Source organism: Clarias gariepinus, chromosome 8 (assembly GCF_024256425.1).
Source record: "Clarias gariepinus isolate MV-2021 ecotype Netherlands chromosome 8, CGAR_prim_01v2, whole genome shotgun sequence".
Classification (NCBI taxonomy): Eukaryota; Metazoa; Chordata; class Actinopteri; order Siluriformes; family Clariidae; genus Clarias; species Clarias gariepinus.
Window position 1 is genome coordinate 3,259,699 of NC_071107.1, and position 21,664 is coordinate 3,281,362.

The window sequence follows — 21,664 nt, forward strand, 5'->3', positions numbered from 1 at the left end:
ACATATCACTCTCACTTTTAGGGCCAAACACATGCGACTTCTTATTACACATTTAACGTGAACACAGGTGAAATGTGTGTGATTTATTCATGAACCAGCAAGAGGAAGTTTGAAAGGAGAGGACTGAGAAAGGGGAGTAGACCAACATGGCCTGTGTATACACAGCAACTCTCCAGTGATCATCACCAGCAGGCCGAGCTTTACGGAAAACTGCTGCTGTTTCCTTTGAGGGCCCCCTCCCAGTCAGCCCGCCAGCCAGGGGGAGGTGGAGAATCACAATCCCACCCAGTCCAAGTGCTTTTTTCTTTACTCTCTCTCTCTCTCACTCACACACACACATGCACACACACATGCACACACACACAGGAAAAGCTGGAGACAGTCTCCACAGCACCACACACAGCAGACTCGGTGCTCCTCAGCGGCCCAAACGGGATCCTCCTCCACTTTGATAGTTGCTTAATTACTCATGTGACGGCACACAGATGTCTGGGATGCTCCAGCTCCAAGTTCTCCTGAATAACTCGCTGACTGACTGAGTGACAGGATCCGAGGGGAGGCAGACGTTTAAGAAGCGGTAGGTGCAGAACCAGGACTATTCATTATTCATCAGTGGAGCAGTTTACGAGCTGTCACGCAGCATCCCTGTAGCACCAGGGTGATGCTAAACCACCATGCTATTTGAAGGGCTGTCGGCTAAATAGTTCTTTGTGTACCAGGTGGTGGCAGGGACTTTGCTCAGGAAATATCTCGCTTCTGAAGTGTTTCTCCGCTGTCATGATTATGAAAGGCGAAAGTCTTGGGAAGGAGATGTGACTCGATTAACTTTCTGTGTGTGAACATTATTTCTATTATTATTATTATTATTATTATTATTATTGTTGTTGTTATTGTTTTTATGTAGTTCATGACTAGGAGGGTTTTTTATGCACTGGCACATGGCATCGAGTAATCTTGTTAGAATTAGGAACATTGAAACGTAACAGAGTCGCGGCGGTGATTAGGCAGGAGACCTGCTACAGTATACGAGTGCGTCATGAAACTTTCTTGTATTTTGAAAAACTTTATTTTCTTTTTAGAGTAATAGAATGGTTTTTTTTGTGAATATATTTTTTAAAGAAATTTCACACACTTTTTTTATCAATAAATGTTGACTTAAATTTGACTTTAAAGAGTAGACTTATATAACATATATATAAAGAATAAAACGTATAAAAACTAAGATGTGACAACTGTCAAGTTATTTAATTTACAAATATAAACTTTAAAAAAAAAATACAGGAAGATCAAAAGAAAATAAACATCTGTAATTATACATTTAGTAATGTAGTGGGTCTTGCTGTAGTTAAAATTTCTTAAAATACTTTGATTTTCAAACAAAAATGTGAAATCAAAATGTGGCATAACTGCAAATGACCAAAATGTCTTGAATTATATAAATCAAAAGTTTTAACTTAAAAAAAAAATCTAAAAACCCAGCACAAGTTCAGTTCTAGTCCAGTTTACATCTTATCTTTCAAACTACAGACACACACAGGCTTTTTGTTCATATGTTGACATTGACCAACTAATTAATTAATTAATTTATGTATTATTTAATATAAACTATAAATAAATAAATAAATCTTAGTGACTAGTCTATACTGCAATCTAATATTTTTGTATAATTAAAATTATTCTACTTTTTTTATCCAGAATATCAGTAAACACTCAACAGAGAAGAAAAAGAACTAGGACTCTATAAATGACAAAAGTTTCTTAAATGTTGAAAATCTTCCTCTTAAAGACATAATGTATCCCAGATGACTCAAACTCCCCCCACAGGCCTTGCACTGCCATTTGTTTGTTTATGAGTTGTTATCAGTCTGTGACGTGACTTGCAACTGTAAAAGATTTGCCGTTTCACAAACATTTTGATCCACACAAAAACCCCAGTGTTGTATAACTGCTTGTGAAGGGGTCCAAAAAGTTTGCTTCTTTCATGTAAAAGTGGCTCTTTGTTTGCGAGACCGCCGTTCTGAATCTTAAATCAGAACCAGAGGGAGAACTGGCTGTTGAGGAAACCACATTTGTGGAAACAGTTCATGCATGGAACGCATCAAGAAGACAATAAATAAATCAAAAAGTTTTGTGCCATTAGCGCCATGCCATCTCTAATGGGAGAGGCGACATCCCTTCCCGTAGCGTGACAGTAACTTGTAGTGGCGCGCTCCATCTGTGCTGCGTCGCCAAATCTCTTTTGAAGTAGTGAGGAAGTTTCACTGATCTGTTCTTCTTTATTTAAGCAATTCTCTTTGATATTTGCGCCTGTATCCTGAGCTTTACGCACCAGCACCAATGTCTTTCCTTTTTTTTTTAATTGCAATGTGAAGTTTAGTCATAAAGCATGGTCATGAAATTACCATAAGCACTAATATCAATCTTCTTTCCTCTGTTTGTTTTTCTCTTCTCAGCACTAGCTTGTACATAATTGGACTTTATCTATGAATCAAGCAACGTAACACATTCAGCCATGGTTTCTCTGACCTTATGCGTGTTTTTGCTATCAGTCATCATGGGCTCTAGTGGACTGACTCAAGCAAACATCACTGATGAGGTCGCTAGCACGCTCTTTCCTATCTCCACCATCAATCCCATGAGACCCTTTAGCCAAGCCGAAAAAAATCCAGACTTTCAGAACAGCTCAGGAAACTATCATAACAAATCCCTTCCCCACTGCAGAGAACGCACTTCCATTGCAGACACGTTCAAGGTCGTCAATACCTTCATCTCGTGTGTTGTGTTCGTGGTGGGAATGGTGGGCAATGCCACAGTCCTGAGGATTATCTACCAGCACAAGTGCATGAGGAATGGACCTAATGCTCTGATTGCAAGCCTGGCACTGGGTGACCTCATCTACATCATCATAGACATTCCCATCACCGTCTATAAGGTAGGGCCGTGTCCTCCACTCTGAATCTCTAACAACTCTATCAACTTCTGTATATAAATAGAGAGAGCTTATCACTATTGTTTGCATGAACTGCTACCAGCATCTGATCATTTACCGTCGTATTTTCCAATGTAAATCACTGATTGCATTGTTGAGAACAACGCTAATTAGTATTAGTAGGGCACTCCTAGGAATAGGTGAACTGCCTTTCTTTCACTCTTAGGGCAGTGGTAGCTCAAAGGGGTCTAAGGCACTCAGTTACTGATCAGAAAATCAGCAGTTTGATCTCTAGCTCCACCTGGTTGCCACTGTTGAGCCCTTGAGCAAGGCCCCTAACCCTATCTGCTCCACATACGCTGTATCGTGGCAGACCCTGAGCTCTGCCCAGAGTTACGCTGGGAAATGTGAAGGAACAATTCTAGTTGGTGTTTGGAATAAATAAAGGCAATCAATAATGTGATGCTAAAAACAATGCTAAGAACAGTGATTGGAGATTGGAAACTAATAATATATATAATATATATTATTAGTTTCCAATCTATAATATAATAATATGGTAATAAGTTCGTTTTTTGGGGGGGAAGTTGTTTAGTGATTGGTTGTAGGGAATGATGTTTATCGGAGATTAAATTCAGTTTATTTATATTACTTTTATTTACTTTTTTATATTACTGTCACTTTTACAGTATCAAAAACAAATGAGCAATTGTGATCAATGATTTGCTGGTGGAAACAAAAGTGGTCATTAATTGGAAACTATAAACAATAGTGTTCATTGATTTAATATGGTGATCTGGGATTAGCAGTTGTGAAAAATGGTAATAAATAAATTGAAAAATATCGATCAGCTCTCACAGTCCTCAAAACTAGCAAATGTGATGGGAGCTAAAGAGCTCTAACAAGTGCTCTGCAATCACCAATGTCTGTTTAAGTAGTTTCTTTGTTTGTTAGCTAGAATCTGAGTTTCCTGATTAATTCGGAAAGTGGAGATTAGGGTACAAATGAAGAAAAGATGTAGATTGTAAGTTTAATATTCAGAGAGAAAAAGGCACCCTGCGTTCTTTGTTAACTAAATATTGTCTGTCGGTCAAAACACAGTATTGGTGCTGATGTTATCCATGTAGAACAAAACGCATTTAAAATTTAAAATGCAAGTTTGCATTTAAAATGCAAGTTTTGCTAATATGCAAATGTTTATTTTTCTTTATGAGCATTGATACTAAAATTGGTTCAAGCTTCTAGAGGCATAAGAAGTATAAAAAAATTGTTGCTTAAATTAAACAGTTCTGCTTAAAAATAAGGATTTTTCCCCTAGAAAAATCTTTAGTCTCCATAACCTGGTCAAATTCATATTGCAATATCTTACTCAAGCAATGATTAGATCATTTGCACAATTTTGCATAAAAAAAACACTTTTTCATGTTTATATCTTTTCATATAAAATCAGTTTCATCTGAACGACAATTAAAATCATTAAAAGATTTAAATTTTAAAAAGTTTCAACACTACACCTACAGTAGGTGGGACTCTTTTAAACACCAATACCATGTTTTGGCCGTGTATATTGTCTGCTGGTTCATGTTTGTGTTGTAAAGTTAGTGTTTTGTTCTAAGCATTTTCAGTTAAAAAATTTTTATAAAACTTTTTCTTTAAAAAAAAGTGCAAAAACTTTTGGCTTGAAATGAAGATGCTATCTTTATTGATCAAGAAGTTGACCAAGTAACACAATACTTAAGGAATAAGACCCTTAAATGTTCTTCAGTTTATCCCATTGGGGAAATCCATAAACATCCAATACAGAACCCCACAATAAAGGGGCTTTAAAGAATCACAGTTGAAAGAACCTTTAACTACCCCAAAGAACCCTTAGGGAATCTATTTTTTCTCTCTATCTTCAAAGAGTGTACATGTTTTCAAATCATTTGCAATAGAGAGATCTTACCCAAGGCTAGATTCTAACCTGCTGATGCTTTGCCAGGTCTTTAATATTGCAGTTATTTTTAGTTACTGGTTGTTTGAGGGTCATCTTGCCCTCAGTATTGTGTTCAGTGAGAGCTCAGGTTGAGGGATTGATCCAACCAGTCAATAATATTCCATGGGGGAAAATGGTTGCTTTAGTACAACGTGTCTTGGAGCATTTTCTTCCAGCAAGGTAAAGTCACTTCAGCTGAGATTGGATTTGTTCTAAGGTCCAGTGTGGTACAGCTTCACGTATCTAGATGATCTGAGGATATCTGAGAATTGTGTTTTCTGAACTTGGGGTCTATCTGTGGTTGAGGTTAAATCCTGAGATGTTGGTGTACTCTCCAATTACTGTTCCAGATTTGCATGATGTAATTTTGCTTTGCCCTACTGAGGTCTTGTTTGCAAATGCTGAGCTCAGCAGTCTGTTTGTGCTTCCTAACGACCTCCAGCTTGCATCTATTGATTTGTTTCATAGTCGCTCTAATGACTCAGTTTAATTGATTTACTTTGATTCTTACAATCATGATGGTCTACTGATCATGTTGAGAAACAACAGCAATAGATTTTTAGCCAAATTCCTAAATGATTTCAAGTGTGCTGTCCATCTCAGGTCAACTGAGGGCATGTTGTTTGCTCATGTGTATCGGCTAATGATGAAGAGCACAGAGATGATCAAAAAAGGCTGAGGAGCCATAATTTGCTTATATAAAAAAATATATTTCTAAGGTAGAGAAAAGTTTTTAGATTTCTGCTTGTTGGATTTTATGAGAGCAAAGTCTTATATGCATCATTCAAAATGTAAAAAACAAAATAGCCTTCAAGGATGTTTGTTGGAACCAGGTTTGTTAAAAGGGAACAGAACCAACACAATCTAAATTGCATTGCAACTTGAGATTTAGTAGATGACATACAGTACAGCACCAGTCAAAAGTTTGGACACCCTTTCTAATTCCATAATCTTTCCTGATTTTTATTTCTTTCAACACGGTAAAACAATCCTGAAGATGGCACTTAACATTACTTGTACTGTAAGTCTAATGAACTTCTCCTCTGCAGCAGAGGTAAGTTTTGGTCTTGCTTTCCTGGGAAGGTCTTTATGAGAGCCAGGTCCATCACGGTGCTTGATAGGTTTTGCAAATGCACTTGACATTACTGTTCTTGCAAGAACTTTTCCAAAACAGCTGACTTTCATGTCTTAAAATAACTGTTGCTGCTGTTGCTGTTAATTAATTACCCAATGCCATATGTGTTATTTCATATTTTTGAAAGTAATCCAGTATTGTTCTGGAATGTAGAAAAGAAACCCAAGCTTGTGTCCAAATTTTTGACTCGTACTTTAAGTCAGTATTTATTAATAAACAGAATGGAAAGTGATGCTTCCTGTGTGCCATTTGATCATTTCTTATTTTGCAAACTGTACCTGTTTTAAAAATGACATATGTAAATAATGTTTAAATTACAGTTTTTGTACAGGTTTTGAGCTATCATCAGTTGTTTGTTAGTTATAATGACTACGATAGAAAAAAAATACTGTTATTTTATGCTAAAATTTTTCATACATACCAATCAGCCATAACATTATGACTACCCACCTAATATGAAGTACAGTAGGTCCCCTATTTGCCCCCAAGACAGCTCTGACCTTTTGACTTGGCACAAACCCATCAAAAGCTCAGTGTTTATGTCCTGTGTGTTACAAGGTGGGGGTGGATTGACCCGCAGAACAGGAACCTCACATTTTGGAGTTGCTCTGTCCCAGTTATATAGCCATCACAATTCAGCCCTTGTCACAGTCAGTCAATAAAATGTTCACTCGCTGCCTAATACAGCATTTCCCACCCACTTCCTCTTCCAGGTGCCACTGTAACAAGTAATGAGCAATGTCATTATATATTAATAAATATTTACCATAATATACAATAAGTCCTCAACATACAAACAAGCTTTCAGAATAGAACTCCAGTTTGTTTGTAAGTCCAAAAAACATTGACTAGGTACTAAGATGCTAACACAATTAGCTATACACAGTATATTACAGTACATTGTTTTGATGGTTGAACGATTCATGTTAAAAGAATGAGCAACATCTGCTGTCTTTTCTTTTTAAGTTAAAATTTCGTCTCCATCGTTATTGGTCCATGTGAACACATGTTCGTATCTTCAAAAGGTTGTAACTTAAATTTCTGTATGTAGGAGACTTTTTGCAATATTGCAAAATAAAAAAAGCAATTAAATTTGGATTATGGTTTGGAAGGTTCTAGGATCAAATCCCACCAAGTTGTCCCTGTGGGGCCCTTGCGCAAGACCCTTAACCGTTAAACTACTCAGGTGTATAATCTTTTATTTTACTTTTATTCATAAAGTAAATGTTAATCCAAATCATGTTTAGGCTATAAAAGTGTAAATGGGTGGCAAATGTTAAATATAATGTTTTTTTTCTTATCTTTTTCTGGGTATTCTCAACTTTGCATTTCTTACCTGTGAAATCTTTTTTGACTAGTTTCACTTTTTCATATAAATATCATATAAACTACATTCTTTGTACATCAGTGACATAACAGAAAAAGACAGTAGAAAGTGAAAAGTGTGTGTGCGTGCGTGCGTGCGTGCATGCGTGCGTGCACGTGCATGTGTGTGTGATATAGCAGTGATAAAAACTGTAAAATGAAACAGCCACTCAGAACTCAATCTCCGAGAACAGCGTACTGAAGGTCAGACAGTGTGTACTGATGAGGGAAGCATGAATCAGGCCAGCTCAAACAAACACCAAGAGCACTGGCCTTACGCGATATGATGCGTTATCACCCATTAAACTCTGCTCGCTTATCTTCTCCAACCCTTCAGGGCAGTCTTAAACAACACTGAAATATTCAACAGGGTCAAATATCGACTTACGCAGGCCATGCGAGCGTAATCCGATGCATAGTGGACTCTGAGCCTGATGATTTCATACAATTGGAGATCTGAGAGCGGGAGGGTAAATATACATCTGGTCCCCACCTTAAAAAAAATTCATATTTTATAATAATAAATGTGTTATATTCCTCTTATTACACCATCTACCCATTCTTTAGGATAATAATGTTAGGATTTGAACCAACCAACCACATGGACGTGCAAAGAAATCCGAAGCCACTGTTTTTCCTTAATTCATAACAGTTTAACAATGATTACACCATCTTATGCATTTAATCATACATTTTATACATTTTTTGTTATGTTTAAAGGCACCATGGTGGCCTAATGGTTAGCATTGTCTCCTTGCGCATCCAGGGTCTGGGTTTGATTCCCGCCTCTGGTCTTTGTGCATGGAGTTTGCATGTTCTTCCCGTGCTTGATGGGTTTCCTCCAGGTACTCCGGTTTCCTCCGAAAAAATGCAGATTAGGCTAATTGGTGTTCCCGTAGTGTGTGTAGTATATGTGTGTCCTGCGGTGGATTGGCACCCTGTCCAGAGTGTACCCCGTCTCATGCACTGAGATAGACCCTGTACACAAGAGACTCCTTAAAAACCCTGGATAAATAAGTCCTTTCATTTTTGTTTAAGAAATAAACAAACAAGCCAATGTGTAGGGATAATGTATCATAGATAAAAACATAAATGTTGTTGCTAGAGTTGCTGTTATAAAGAATTACTAAACACCTACTGTACTAAGTAATAAACAAGACTGTTGTATAAAAACCGTAATCTATTAATGATCTGTTTATTTAAACCTATTGGCCGTATTTGTTTCTACAGTGACCTGGTATGCCCGGCCTGTTTACGACAGTGACTCACAGTTTAGACAAACAAACCTGCACCTATTCATTCTCATACTGTAAATACACACACACACACACACACACATACTCTGCTTCACTGTGCTGCGTATTAACGTAGTCAGGATGCACCGGTGCAGAGTTTCATCCTTTAACTGCATCGTGCTCAATCTTCCTTCCTCCTGTTTAACAAAAGCCAGTTCCTATTCACAAGAGTCTCGTCAAAGCCATAACAGCCTTTCAGACCACCAGACCACAGGAACTTGGAGTAGCATGAGATCTCTTTGTCCTTCTTGGGTTCCTGTAATAGATCACAGGCTAAAGGATGCGAGAGCAGAATCAGGATTAGATTAGCTAGCATATGGACCATGCATCATGGATCATGGATCGTGCCACTGCCTTATCCCATCAAAAACGAGACGTTTCAAAAGCTTAGAAGTGGCAGAAGTAACGTTATCGATAAAATATGCTTGAACTTTAAACCCAAGAAGGGATTTTAGAAAAGTTAGAGGGGGGAAAAAGTGCATTGTGTTTCATTTGAATTCAGACAAAGATATGACATTAGACTGCATTGATGTTTAAATAAGTGATTTAATGTAGAAACTAAAGCAGCAAAAGGAAAATGACTCCCTGGGATTAGCTGAAGGAGGCAAAGGGCAAGTTGCATTCAGGTCGATGACGCATTTCCGTTTTAAAATAGGAAATGTGTTATGTCTAGAAGTTTTGTTTACATTTGTCAAGACTTTGAGGCGAAACCTTTTTCTTTTAATACAGTTTAAAGCCTTTCTTTCACTTGCTTAAGGAGATTTGTGAGGATTGTTGCACATCTGTATAGACAGTATAATAATCTGCTATTCAAAGAATAATAAATGACCCAAAAACACATAAGCCATGCTAAGAATAATATAAAAGTAACTGTGCAAAGACTGCATTGCCTCAATGTCTTATATTGGCTATTAGAGCAGTGAGGCAAAGACATATTTAAACAGTAGCACAGTAACCTATATATACATGTACATGTACAGTACCGTGCAATAGTACTGTAAAAAATAATTGACTTTCAAAGAGCCAGACTTTTAATAGACCATTTCAACCAGACCATACGTTTAATGTGGTCTTAATGATTAGGTCTCCAGGCTTCCTGAAGGACTTTGTCTCTCATTTTCTGTACCTAAGGAATGTCAGAGGAATGTTAGTTTGTTTGTTTGTTTGTTTGTTTGTTTGTTTGTTTGTTTGTTTGTTTGTTTGTTTGTTTGTTTGTTTGTTAAGCCACACAGTGACCTATGAAACAATCAAGCAAAAAAACATCTAACTTAAGGCATGAACCAGAGAGAAACTGGTGCAGATGATGACAGACAACCAGACTAATGATTAGTATACTGCTGATGCTGAACGTTGAATGGTTGGAATAAACGAGAGGAGAAATGAGGTCGCTGCTGAGGTTATTACGTAAGCTAGGAATTTTTTTATCTTGTAGTTGAAGCAAAAGATTTGTCACATTTCTTTAATTCAATCTATAACATTTCATTTCATATGAAGACACGATGGGGGTTTAAGACTCTTGTACGGAGCTATACATGCAAGTGATTTGGACACTTTTAAGAGCTGATGAAGGACTTATGCATTTATTTTAGGCTTTAATGCTAATGCACTTTATCCTCTTTTGATAGTTATTGTTGTTTTACTTATATTTAAAAAAAATCTCTGTGTGTAAGGTAGTTTTTTTTCTGGGGGTGTGGGTGGGGGCTCTGTCCCTTTTATCCTAGGCGTTGCCACATGGGACCATTTGATCTGAAAGATCTGGCATAAGATTTACCCCGGATGCCCTTCCTGTCTCAACCCTCTCATTTCCTAACCAGGTTTGGGACCGGGGCTGCATGCAGTGGCTGCGTTGTGTGGGGCATAGAGTTAAGGGTCTTGTCCAAGGTCTCAAGAGTGTCAACCCAGTGGTGATGGAGCTCAAGTCGCTGACCCTATGACCAGCAGCTCAGAGCTAGGCCACCACTGCCCTAAGTGTAGAGCAATTAGTGAAGTTTGTAAAACTTTCCCCCAAATGAAAAATCATTTACAAATGAAAGAATGAAAAAATGTATGTAGGACATAATTCACCAATTATTTATTTCTTAAATCATTGACAATATCCCCATCTTTTTATATTAAGCATAAAGTACTGTTTTTATGGTTTCACCAAAAACCACACATATACACAACATGTTATGTACAGTAGAGGGATTATCTGCTTAGTCCTAATGTATGCAATTAGGAGAGCAGTTATAGTCCTGGCTTTCTGGCTCTTACAACATCAATTAGACACTGGAACTTGTATTCCTATTATGATATAATATACAAAATAGCAGAGTTATTAATTATTCCACTATATTCCCGCTAACTAATCAATTTCACTTTGTTTTTCTTGCAGCTTCTGATGGGAAGATGGCCGCTGGACCACACCTTTTTTGGGCTCTTTCTGTGTAAGCTGGTGCCGTTTGTTCAAAAAGCGTCAGTGGGCATCACAGTGCTGAATCTATGCGCACTCAGTGTGGACAGGTACTTTCTAGATGTAACTCGGTTGTTCTTGTGGAATGCACTGTATTTATTATCATGCTTTGGCAATACCAAAAAGATGTAATCGTTCACGGTGTGTAAGACAGATTTAAATAGCTTTTGGTTTCTTAAATAATTGAAACATATTGCTGCTGGTTTAAACATTTCCAATGTAGAGTATAATATATAAACACTAAAGCAGCCAATGAAACTTTAACAAGCTATAACACTATATGACGGCTACAGTATGTACTGTAGGATACTGAAATGTTGCCAGAAATCTTTTTTTTTTTTTTTTCAGATGTTAGCCGGATATCACACACAATTAGGCGTTCTTCACTAAACTCCAAGTTTCCTCATATCACTTTTCCTGATCTGGCAGCATCTGTTATATTTAGTCCTGATTGCTCAGTGACGCACATGAGAAACAAGAGACAGAGTGCTGTATAGGGCTGTGATTTTGTTCAGTTCAGTTTAACACATGACACCTTCAATGGTTGGACCTTCAACCCTGAGGCTCAGCTGAGGAGAAAGTGTAGGATTTCAAGAACGGGGTCAGAGTCGGGGCAAGAACTATAAAGTGGTGGGTTTTTGTTACTAAAAAGGGTCTTTTTTTTTGTTGTTTTAAATAAACATGCAGTGTTTGGATCGCAGCTCTACATAATACTGTCAGACGTAACGCAGACTGATTTGCATTTGAATATAAATACATTTATATTTATATGAATATACATATATTTAAACGGGTTATATAGCTTGTGGTTTGTCATTGCCTCTTAAAATCCTCCATCTAATAAGGAACATATAACACTGAAGGTTGTTTTCTTCAACCGAGCGAAGAAATTCTTGCCCTTTGATTTCGTATTTTTGGTTTTGTCCTTGTACAGTAAATATATCGTGACTTGTAGAATAGTACAACACATCAGAAAGTGTATTACGTAGTTATTTTGTAATAACGATGTGACGTTTGTGTGCCTGGTAAATTAATTAAGCAGTCTTACTTTTTCTCACAGAGAAAAAAGCGATATGATTCATGGGCCGCAGTAACACCCTGCAGTGACTGTAAAATCAGTTCCCATGAAACACTCAGCGGGAAAGATTAATGGATTCGCTCATTCAGGGTGGTGTCTGGAAGGAAAAAAAAAAAAAAAAACACCAGATGTGGGTTACTGAGGCCAGAGACGTCCCAGAAGAGTTTAGGGTTGGCTACGGTGGCGGCTGTTCGCTATCGAGACGCAACGAAATCATCCGAAAGTTTTCGTACTTTTTCAACAAAGAACAGATGATCGTCTACTGTATGAAATTACGTCATTTCTGATGAAGCTCCGCTTTAAAGGTAACATACAAATATGGGTGTTAGAACATCAGCGTTGTCATGTTTGGGCAAATCTGTATACGTACGTCTCAGTTCCTTTGGGATACGACCCAAACTACAATACAGACTCGGAGCACAGCTGTGTTTGATTTTATATCCAGCCAGCTTAGAGGAAATGTCTCGTCTCATCTGAGTCAGATGTCTGTGTCTCTCTGTTCAAGCGTCTAAAAGGTAGATACAACGCCACTTGGTGAAATAGTAATGACCCATCGTTGTAAAACAGAAATGTACAAATGAGTCATGAAAAATAAAGTCACGCATGAAATCTTGATGCGGCATTTTGCAGGAGACACACACGGGAGAGGAGTTATTAATGCAACACAAAAGCAAACACGAGTTAAAGGAGGAAAGAACAAGCTTTACCACAATCAGAAAGTTCTTTAATATTAACACGCAGAATGCAACTTATAGTAACGACTCTCTGCTTTAACTGTTCTGGAAGAAGGATGGAAGGAACAGCACTTGACAGCTGTTTTAAAGAAAATACTGCCTGCCTCTTAATAAAGAACACATTGTGCATTTATTGCTATGGACCATCCACAAGACGAGTTAGTTCTTATTCTCGCTTACATAATAACAGTGTTTCACTAGTGCTTGAATACCATCAGGGTTGAAGGTTTTCGCAGTACACTGGAGCTGTGATCATCTGTGGCTTCTTTAAGTATGAAACCCTGGCCTCCCAGGAACTCCCTTAATGCCTCAAACATGTGTAAATGGCTTGGAATAAGGTCAGGACTTTATGGGGTGTGTTGCAATAACTCCCAGATGAGTTCCTGTAATGTACGAGTGGTACTAGTGAATGATTTTGTGTACAGTTCCCATAGACAGGTGTGTCTCCTCCAAAAGAGTAGATTTTTTAAAAATCAATCATTCTACCCGCAAAATGTTTCAAATGTTGCACCGTTCAAATGTTGATGTGGTTAACAGTTTCATCTTGTACGGTGCTTAAAGACTTCTGTAAAAGTCAATCACTTTTAAGTCTTCCTTCACCCGAAGTCCAGGTTTGACATAAACACCCATCATACTTTCTTATAACAAATAATCCAAATAAATAGCACGGCTTGATCTGTGTCTGAAAAATTCCTCACTGTTACAAATCTCTGACACGGGAGACTCTGTCTGTAAATATCTGCTCACCATAACATTACAGCAATTAAAAGTGTTTTGGGCAAAATAACAACACATTATGATTATTATTTTTTTTTTTTACCAGTCTTAGATTGTAGGGTGTGTCCATCATTTCCTGTTTATGAGATAAGATAACCAAGGGGTGTTTTTGGACCGCTCAAGCTTACTAAATGGGTTCTACTTGGAAACTTCTTTGGAAAAATTTGCTGTAGGGTTCTTCAGAGTTCTTAAAATGTTGAGCAATGCCACTACTAGGCCCTTTACAGCCCCAAGGGTGTAATAGGACGGGTGACCCTGTGATCTGACCCAAACTTCATTCCATGTGAAAAGCCAGTTTCCCTTGAGGTTTACTGAAGTGCATGCAGTGCGGACCAAAAAGTCTGAGAGACCTAGTGAAAAAGCTTCTCTCTTATTTTTTTTTCAACTAGACACAAAGGTTTAAAAGTCAAATTGAATTATGTAACATGAGCAGATAACATGAGCAGAAGTAAAAACATACTCATGTTTTGTTTTTTTTAATGAATTTTTTGCTTTAATGACAGCGTGCACTCGAGCTGGCAAGGACTCCACAAGTTTGTGCAAAAACAACAGACTGCATACTGTAAGAGCAGGACAAACCTTCCGTCACGTCACCAACAGACCACTTTTGAAGCTCAACTGTGGGAGCCCTGGTCATCACTATCATGACTAGAGCTGACGCTATCTAAATCCTGGTTATCATGAATCAGCAGAACAAATGGAGCCTGGCTGTTGGTTGAAAACAACCAACCAACCAACCAACCTACCTCGATTACTACAAGCTTTAGCTTAACTTAATTAAGTTAATTCATAGGTTGATGTTACTTTACATTTTGACTGAACTTCGTCATCCTGCACGCATTGCAGCTGTCACTCAAATCAGCCATGCCCCAATTATGTTAATAATGTTATAGCTTAATATAATTGTAAGTGATGAGTTCTATAGAAATTCACCCCAGTATTGTCGTCATAAATGGGAAATCTAGCGTTGGAGACGAAAAACGATTTTTTTATTCCAGTTTTAAAGATGGATATTTTAAGATGGGGGTCTATGGGAATTGACTCACTTTTGGAGCCAGCTCCTAGTGGGTATTTTAAAAATTGCATGTTTTTTGCACTTCCACATCGGACTTATTTTTCAGAACCGGGGATTGACCCTTGACTAAAACCAATAATCCATGTTAGATCAAATCCATCAGGGTGTTGCCTCAACATGTGCTTCAGTGGAAGCAATAAGTCTCACAATCACAAATTCACAAAAATATTACATTAATACTTAAAAGATGTAAAACCATAAAGTTGCTTACGTCTTAATAGTGACCAGGAAATTGTGCGAAATCTGATTTAATCTTAATCAAAAGCATTAAATCATCAAGATGTTTTCCATTTTCTTTTTTCTTTCCAGTTTTAAATTGAAAGAACAAAAAAGTAAATAAATCCCAGGTTTTCAAAGTGGCCTCGGCTCAGACTTTTGGACCCAACTTTATGTAAATTTACCACAGTAATAAGGCTGTACCTAAAAGTCAATTTAGCCTTAAGGGAGAAAACCATTAGATTGTTTATTCTTCATCTGGACAGCATATAAAAGGTAGAAAAGTAAAGCTAAAATGTCTTTAACGCCACCTAGTGGTTGTCCGTAGTACAAATTTCAATAAACACACACAATCTTGCATTAAATAACATCTTATTTTGCATTTCAGTCAACATTAAAATATTTCTGTTTCTTTTGATCACAGGTACAGGGCTGTTGCATCGTGGAGTCGTGTTCAGGGAGTCGGCATTCCTTTACTCACCGCTGTTGAAATTGTGGTCATCTGGGTGCTGTCGATCATCCTGGCCGTGCCCGAGGCTATAGGGTTTACCGTGGTGTCCTTCTCGTACCACAACATGACGTTCCGTACCTGCATGCTCCAACATTCTAACCTGAGCGGCTTCATGCAGGTAGAAAATTCATTACAGAAATACATTAATGCAATAAAAACAAGGTGGTGTTTAGGACAGTAAAACAAATATCACGTCTAGCTTACTACTAGTGCTGTCCGGCTAACTAACAGTCTGCACTGCATTTCTTGCTTACACGGAGCATGTAATTAGACATTAAGCTACACAACTGTTACATTGATCATAAGCCATGAGGATCATAAAGAATATATATTTTTTAAACCAGCTAAAGCTGAATAATAAAAACTATTATTACAGTATGTAGTAGTATGTACAGTAGAATTTCTTTAAAACTCTTTTTAAAGAAAAAAAAATGACTTTTTTTCTTAAAACAAATTTTTACCACTAGGACTAGTCATAATTTTTTATTAGTAATATATTTTCTAATATGTCATATTGCAAGTCCAGATAAAACTAGCCTTAAAATCAGAAAATTTTGCTATGTAGATTTTAATCTTTAAAAAAATCCGCCTAATTCGTCTCACCATAACTAGCACCAGCATCATGAATTAAATGTGAATTAATAAAGTAAATAGAACTCTCTAAAAAAAAAAAAAGTTTAAGTAGCACCAGTTAAACTTTCTACATGAAAAACTTAGGTTTATTCACAATCCTAATATATTTTAAACTAGACTAAAGCTGTAGAATTTGTAGAATTAAACCTAGTCCTATGTAGAATTTTTTGTTCCATTTTATTTTGAACATAATGTCATTATTACTAATAGTGAAAAAATAAAGTCTCTCTTAAAGCCTATATTAAGAGTAATTTTTTAAACATATTTAAAACTACTTTTTTTTACTTAAAGCTAATACTATGTAGAATTTCTTTAAAACCTTGTTTATTATCTTATTGTTTTAAACCTATTTTGAACTCACTTTTAATCTTTTTTTAGTTTAATATTTTATAGTATACTTTTATTTCACTTTTGTCCCTTTAACAGCCACCAGGAACATGTCACTGTAACACATGTTAATCATTGCAATTTCGAAAGAATCACCATGAGTGTTTTTGACATCATACCTTCACAAGGAGCTGCTTTTAATTTTTTAAATATAGTTTTAAAATCAGAGTGAAAAAAGTATTGACATTGCCAGGACTACTTTTCATTCATCACGTACATACAGAGCTAAAATATCAAATGTTATAAAAAATTAAAATATAACTTTTTTTTCGACTTTCCACTCTTGATTTTTTATATATAAGGTATAAGAAAAATAAATACATTCAACATTTTTATTTTGTTAAATATTTAATATCCAACCACTTGGACTAGTTCAAATATGTAAAGTTTTAAATATATAAATATGTAAAGTGAAACCAAAAACTACTAGTCCATTGTGTTCAATAAGTCCATCTAACCAGAAGGTAGACGTCTGTACGTGCTAATCCAAAGGGCAAAAGAAATTGATAAAATTCTGTTTAAAGTATTAGGAATTAACATAAAATATTTTTTGTACAACAATTTAATAACTGCTATGTTGTACTGTCTGATCATCAGAACAAAAGTCTTTACTTGTTTGTTTGTGAAAAACAATATGAGTTAACAAAGGAGTTACGCAGAGAATCCCCATCAAAGATCTTTTTCCAGAGTTTGTTAGAGAACACTCTGTCTCAAAGCTTTGATGAACTTAACAACGTTTGATAAATAGAATAAAGATGGCCTTAAAAGTAAAACAAGAAAGAGACAAAGAAGATCCGGGAGGAAGCACAGAGCTGGGCTTTCTCGCTCACAGATCTGGAGAAGTTAATCGGTGACAGACGTTAGCAGTCTGCAATTGGAAACGGAAAGCTGAGCCATATGTGTGGAGCAGGAACCGTCTTTGTTTTGCGTAATATCGACTCTAAAACTTTGAGTCATCATATGTTTGTCGTCTTCCTGTGCGGGTCATGATCTTCATATCTTCTTCCATGGTTTTGATTGAGTTGTCCTGATAACTTTGCACAGAGCGCTGCATATTAAAAATATTTAAGACATGATATTTCAGCTCGAAGAAACCTAAACCAGATGTAGAACTTTAATGTAAAACTTGCAGTCTTTGTATTTTATGTTTTTAATCATTTGTGCATGAAATCTTTCCTGTCTTTAGATGTATGTAAAAGCAAAGGACTGGTGGCTGTTTGGATTTTACTTTTGCGTGCCACTGGCCTGCACCGCAGTTTTTTACACCCTCATGACCTTCAAGATGCTCAGCCACAGGAACGGAGCTCTCAGGATTGCTCTAAGTGACCATCTCAAACAGGTAAACTATGCTAATTGTTAAGCACTGTTTATGTGCTTCAGGGTTCCCATTTGTGGACCTTGTAACAGACTGGCATCCCATCCAGGGTGTATCCCAGTGCCTTGCCCATTGCTCCTGGATCCCTGAAACCTTGACGTGTTTTTGGAATATCTCAGCGACGTTATGTGTGAATGTTTTCATGGACCAAACTGAACTAAAAGTTCTGCCCAGGTGTCTTGCTGCATATTAATAATGCCACCCAGATCATGTATTCTTAGAGCAACAATTTTTTTGTTTAGCATTTTGAAGCCTTTATTAGCATTAGCATTAGCATTTATGAAAATTGAAATTCAGAAGGAGATTGAAAAAACGATAAAATGGCACCCCTATAGTGAAAGCATGCTAGCGTTATATTTAGCGCCTGATCGCAAGATTTTACATTCGTGCGTCCTCTCCAGTGGTGGCAATCCTGGCTTGAGAAACTCAAAGTCCTGCCACATATTTGTTCCATCTGTTAACTAAACCAGCTGATTCTAATTTGCACAGCTCTTCACCCAGGCTCGAATTAATTCATTTGTGCTGCTTTAGATTTTGGATTTTCGTCTAAAGTTGGGGTTGTCCTCCTCTGGTCTTTACAAACTCAGGAGTTCACAGGACATGAACAATTGATAACAGAGGTCCAATACACACCAAAGAGTCTGTTTTCATTAACAGTCTTGGAATGCTGGCTTTTTTTTTCTGTTGTGCAGAGGCGAGAGGTGGCCAAGGCCGTTTTCTGTCTGGTCTTGATCTTTGCGCTCTGTTGGATCCCCCTGCACATCAGCAGAATCCTGAAGAAAATGTTGCCCGATTCTCATGATGAAAACCGCTGTGATTTGTACAGGTAAGTGATGATACATTGAGATCCTAAATATTCCTTCTTCTGTGACTTCTTGGTGCAAATTGCTGTATTTTACACCAGGTGATAAGTTTGAGATGCCTGGAAACAAGTGGATCACATTGTTGAGTAAATCAGTGTTTCTTCGCCCAGGTGTTAAGCAGATTGTATCTACAGTAGGAAGACCTTTAGCTTGGATGTTATAATAAGAAATAGATCAACATTGACATTCTAGAAAGTGTTTATTTCAAAAGTTGGTGATAACTGATTAATGAAATCCCACTTTTTAGCTTCCTCTTGGTCCTGGACTATCTCGCCATAAACCTGGCCACCGTCAACTCCTGCATCAATCCCATCGTCCTTTATTTTGTCAGCAAGAAGTTCAAGAATTGTTTTAAGGTGGGTTTCTTTACACATGCTAAATGCGAGTCTCCAAGCACATGCTAAACATTACCACTGCTCCCTCTCTATGGGCCTCTGCAATCTGAAAGCTAAGGGGCCTGAAATTCTTCAACAGAAAAAAAGCAATGATTGATTCTTGGAATTGCCTGGACTCTTACCAGGACCGTATCCATCAAGGGCACACGTAGAGATAAGCCGAAGGGGGTTTAAGGAAAGAAGGGTAATAATGGATTTCATGTAATTAGTGTCAACAATCATATTATAGAAAATAGCCATGTCTGCCTTTAGGGATTTATCTTAATCAAAATATGCTAGTGGTGTATGATATGCCATATTTAGCTAAAATTACAAATCTGTGAGTTGAGCCTAAATCATTTTTCCTTGGTCTTATTCTTTCCACCCTTGTAGTCATGCTTGTGTTGTTGGCGCCGCTCAAAGAACCAAGTCACCAGCTTGGGGCAGATGAATGGAACAAGCGTCCAGGGCAAACAACAGGACCCCAAAAACATCCAGAACGATCGTCCCGTCCGGAAGTACAGCTACTAAGCACCCCATTGACCATTACATGAATTCATTTGACAGATGCTTTATTAAATCAGACCTAGAGTGACAGCTTGGCGGTATCTATCTGACACGTAGTTCAGAGAACCCACTTCAAACTCACAGCGCCACTTCTTGTTTAAAGAAGAATTGCAAACAGGATGAAGAACACCACGCATCATCATTCACGATGTCTGAAATTCTAAGGAAAGGATTCTGTGCCGGACACAGTGTGACCAAAGCTGCTTATATTATATACTGTATATATTTTGATACACAATCAGGGCTGATGCAAAGTCCTGATCCCAGAGCAAACGTTCCCAGAATCTTCTGCAGGGACTTTTGCCGTGAGAGAAAGGGCAAGGGTGGAAGGGGGGTCAGCAGGATGCAGCTGAACGTCAAATAGGCTATAAATGAACCCAATCAGAAGCCCAAGAACACACAATGACTAGGCTACACAAATACATGCATAAGCTATGTGTACACTTTCTCAAGGGACAGGAAACTGGAGGAAGGAAGAGTTAAGTAGTGTGTTACAAATTCTGCATATGAGTGTAAATATGGACTACACACAAAAAAAAAAAAAAAACATCCCTCTTCCTTCCCATTGCTGCTTATGAGTGCTTTCTAAATTCAGATCCATTCAGATCCAGGAAGACAGATTTTACATTAATAACTTCGGATGGTCAAAACATTTTGAATAATGGTTTTTCTAACTGGATGCCACTTTCCTTTTTGTTTGGATGTTTTTACATCTTGTAAAAAACAACAACAACAACAACAAAAGACAGGAGACAAACAAGAAAAGTAACAGGGGCTGATTCCTTTCTAGCCAAGCCTGTAGATTGTCAAGTTATATCTCTCATCTCTCTTTATTTCTCTGTATAACCCCCTGATACACTAATGCACTTATCCAAGCGTTTCACTAGAGCTTAGACACCATCAAGGTAGAAAGTTATCTTTGTCTGAAACGCTGGTCCAGAGTTACTGGCACAACCTAAAAACTTAGTAAAAAGTATGATGACAATAATAGACACCCCGTGTTAATCATACAGTATTAACCAACTGACAAACTAACCATCTACGTAATGTCTGCATTTAGGAAATACAAAAGTACCAAAGACATTTTTATCCTAATTAAAAGTTTTTTTTTTTTGTAGCGTGCATTTTAAAACTTCATATTTAAAATTCTTCCCATCCATCTGTCAGTTTCGCATTTGTTGGATGAGGCTGAATGAGTATCGACTGCACACAATGTTCTGGTTCCTGCTGGTAACCAGGGAGATCAATCATTCATACATCTGTCCATAGTTTTATGAAAAACATTCTGATCTTCTGATGATCATCCAAGTGTTTTATTTCAAAGCTAAGACAAACACTCATGTCCGCAGTTGTTTATCTCCTGCTAATTTGCTAAACATTGCATTTTTCCAGGAATTTTTTTATTTTATTTTATTTTCCCAAATAGGGTCGTGAACTGGGATGTATTCTAATATATTCAGGGAGACAATTTGTCTATGTCTCCTATTTACACCTTCCTTACATATCAGCTTGATTTAAAAAAAAAAAAAAAACAGCCACTTTGCCCATTTTGGTTTGAATATGTGTGTATTTATAAAAGCCCTGTTCTTTGTACATTGCCTTTCAAATCTAAAAATAAAATAAAAAAGAAAGAAGCATCAAGAAGTGATTAAGCACTTTCTGGCTCCATATTTTTGCAGTTGAGGAAGACCGAAAGACATTGAGATCTTTAGCGCTAATAAGTTACAAGATAAAATCACTCGCTGTTTGACAATGTATCTGTTTGCATGATACAGAAAGAGTGTTTTAAAAAATATTAAATATAAAATAAAATCAATATAGGTCTGTGCCCCAATGATACCCACAAAGGATGTTTTCTTTTTTTTTTGCTACTTGTGCTAATGATCCCAATCTGCACTTTATTGCCAATTAGACCAAATTGTA

General features: G+C 37.1%; 1 protein-coding gene across 1 annotated transcript; it reads left to right on the forward strand.

Moving 5' to 3' along the window:
• The first annotated feature begins 347 nt into the window (after positions 1–347).
• ednraa (endothelin receptor type Aa) lies at positions 348–21,280 on the forward strand. The gene is made up of 8 exons (XM_053501942.1): positions 348–577; positions 2,454–2,932; positions 11,074–11,201; positions 15,456–15,660; positions 17,749–17,901; positions 18,630–18,763; positions 19,048–19,156; positions 19,568–21,280. Exons 2-8 carry the CDS (start codon positions 2,513–2,515, stop codon positions 19,703–19,705), a joined length of 1,287 nt encoding a protein of 428 aa, XP_053357917.1. The 5' UTR covers positions 348–577; positions 2,454–2,512; the 3' UTR covers positions 19,706–21,280.
• The last annotated feature ends 384 nt before the right edge of the window (positions 21,281–21,664 follow it).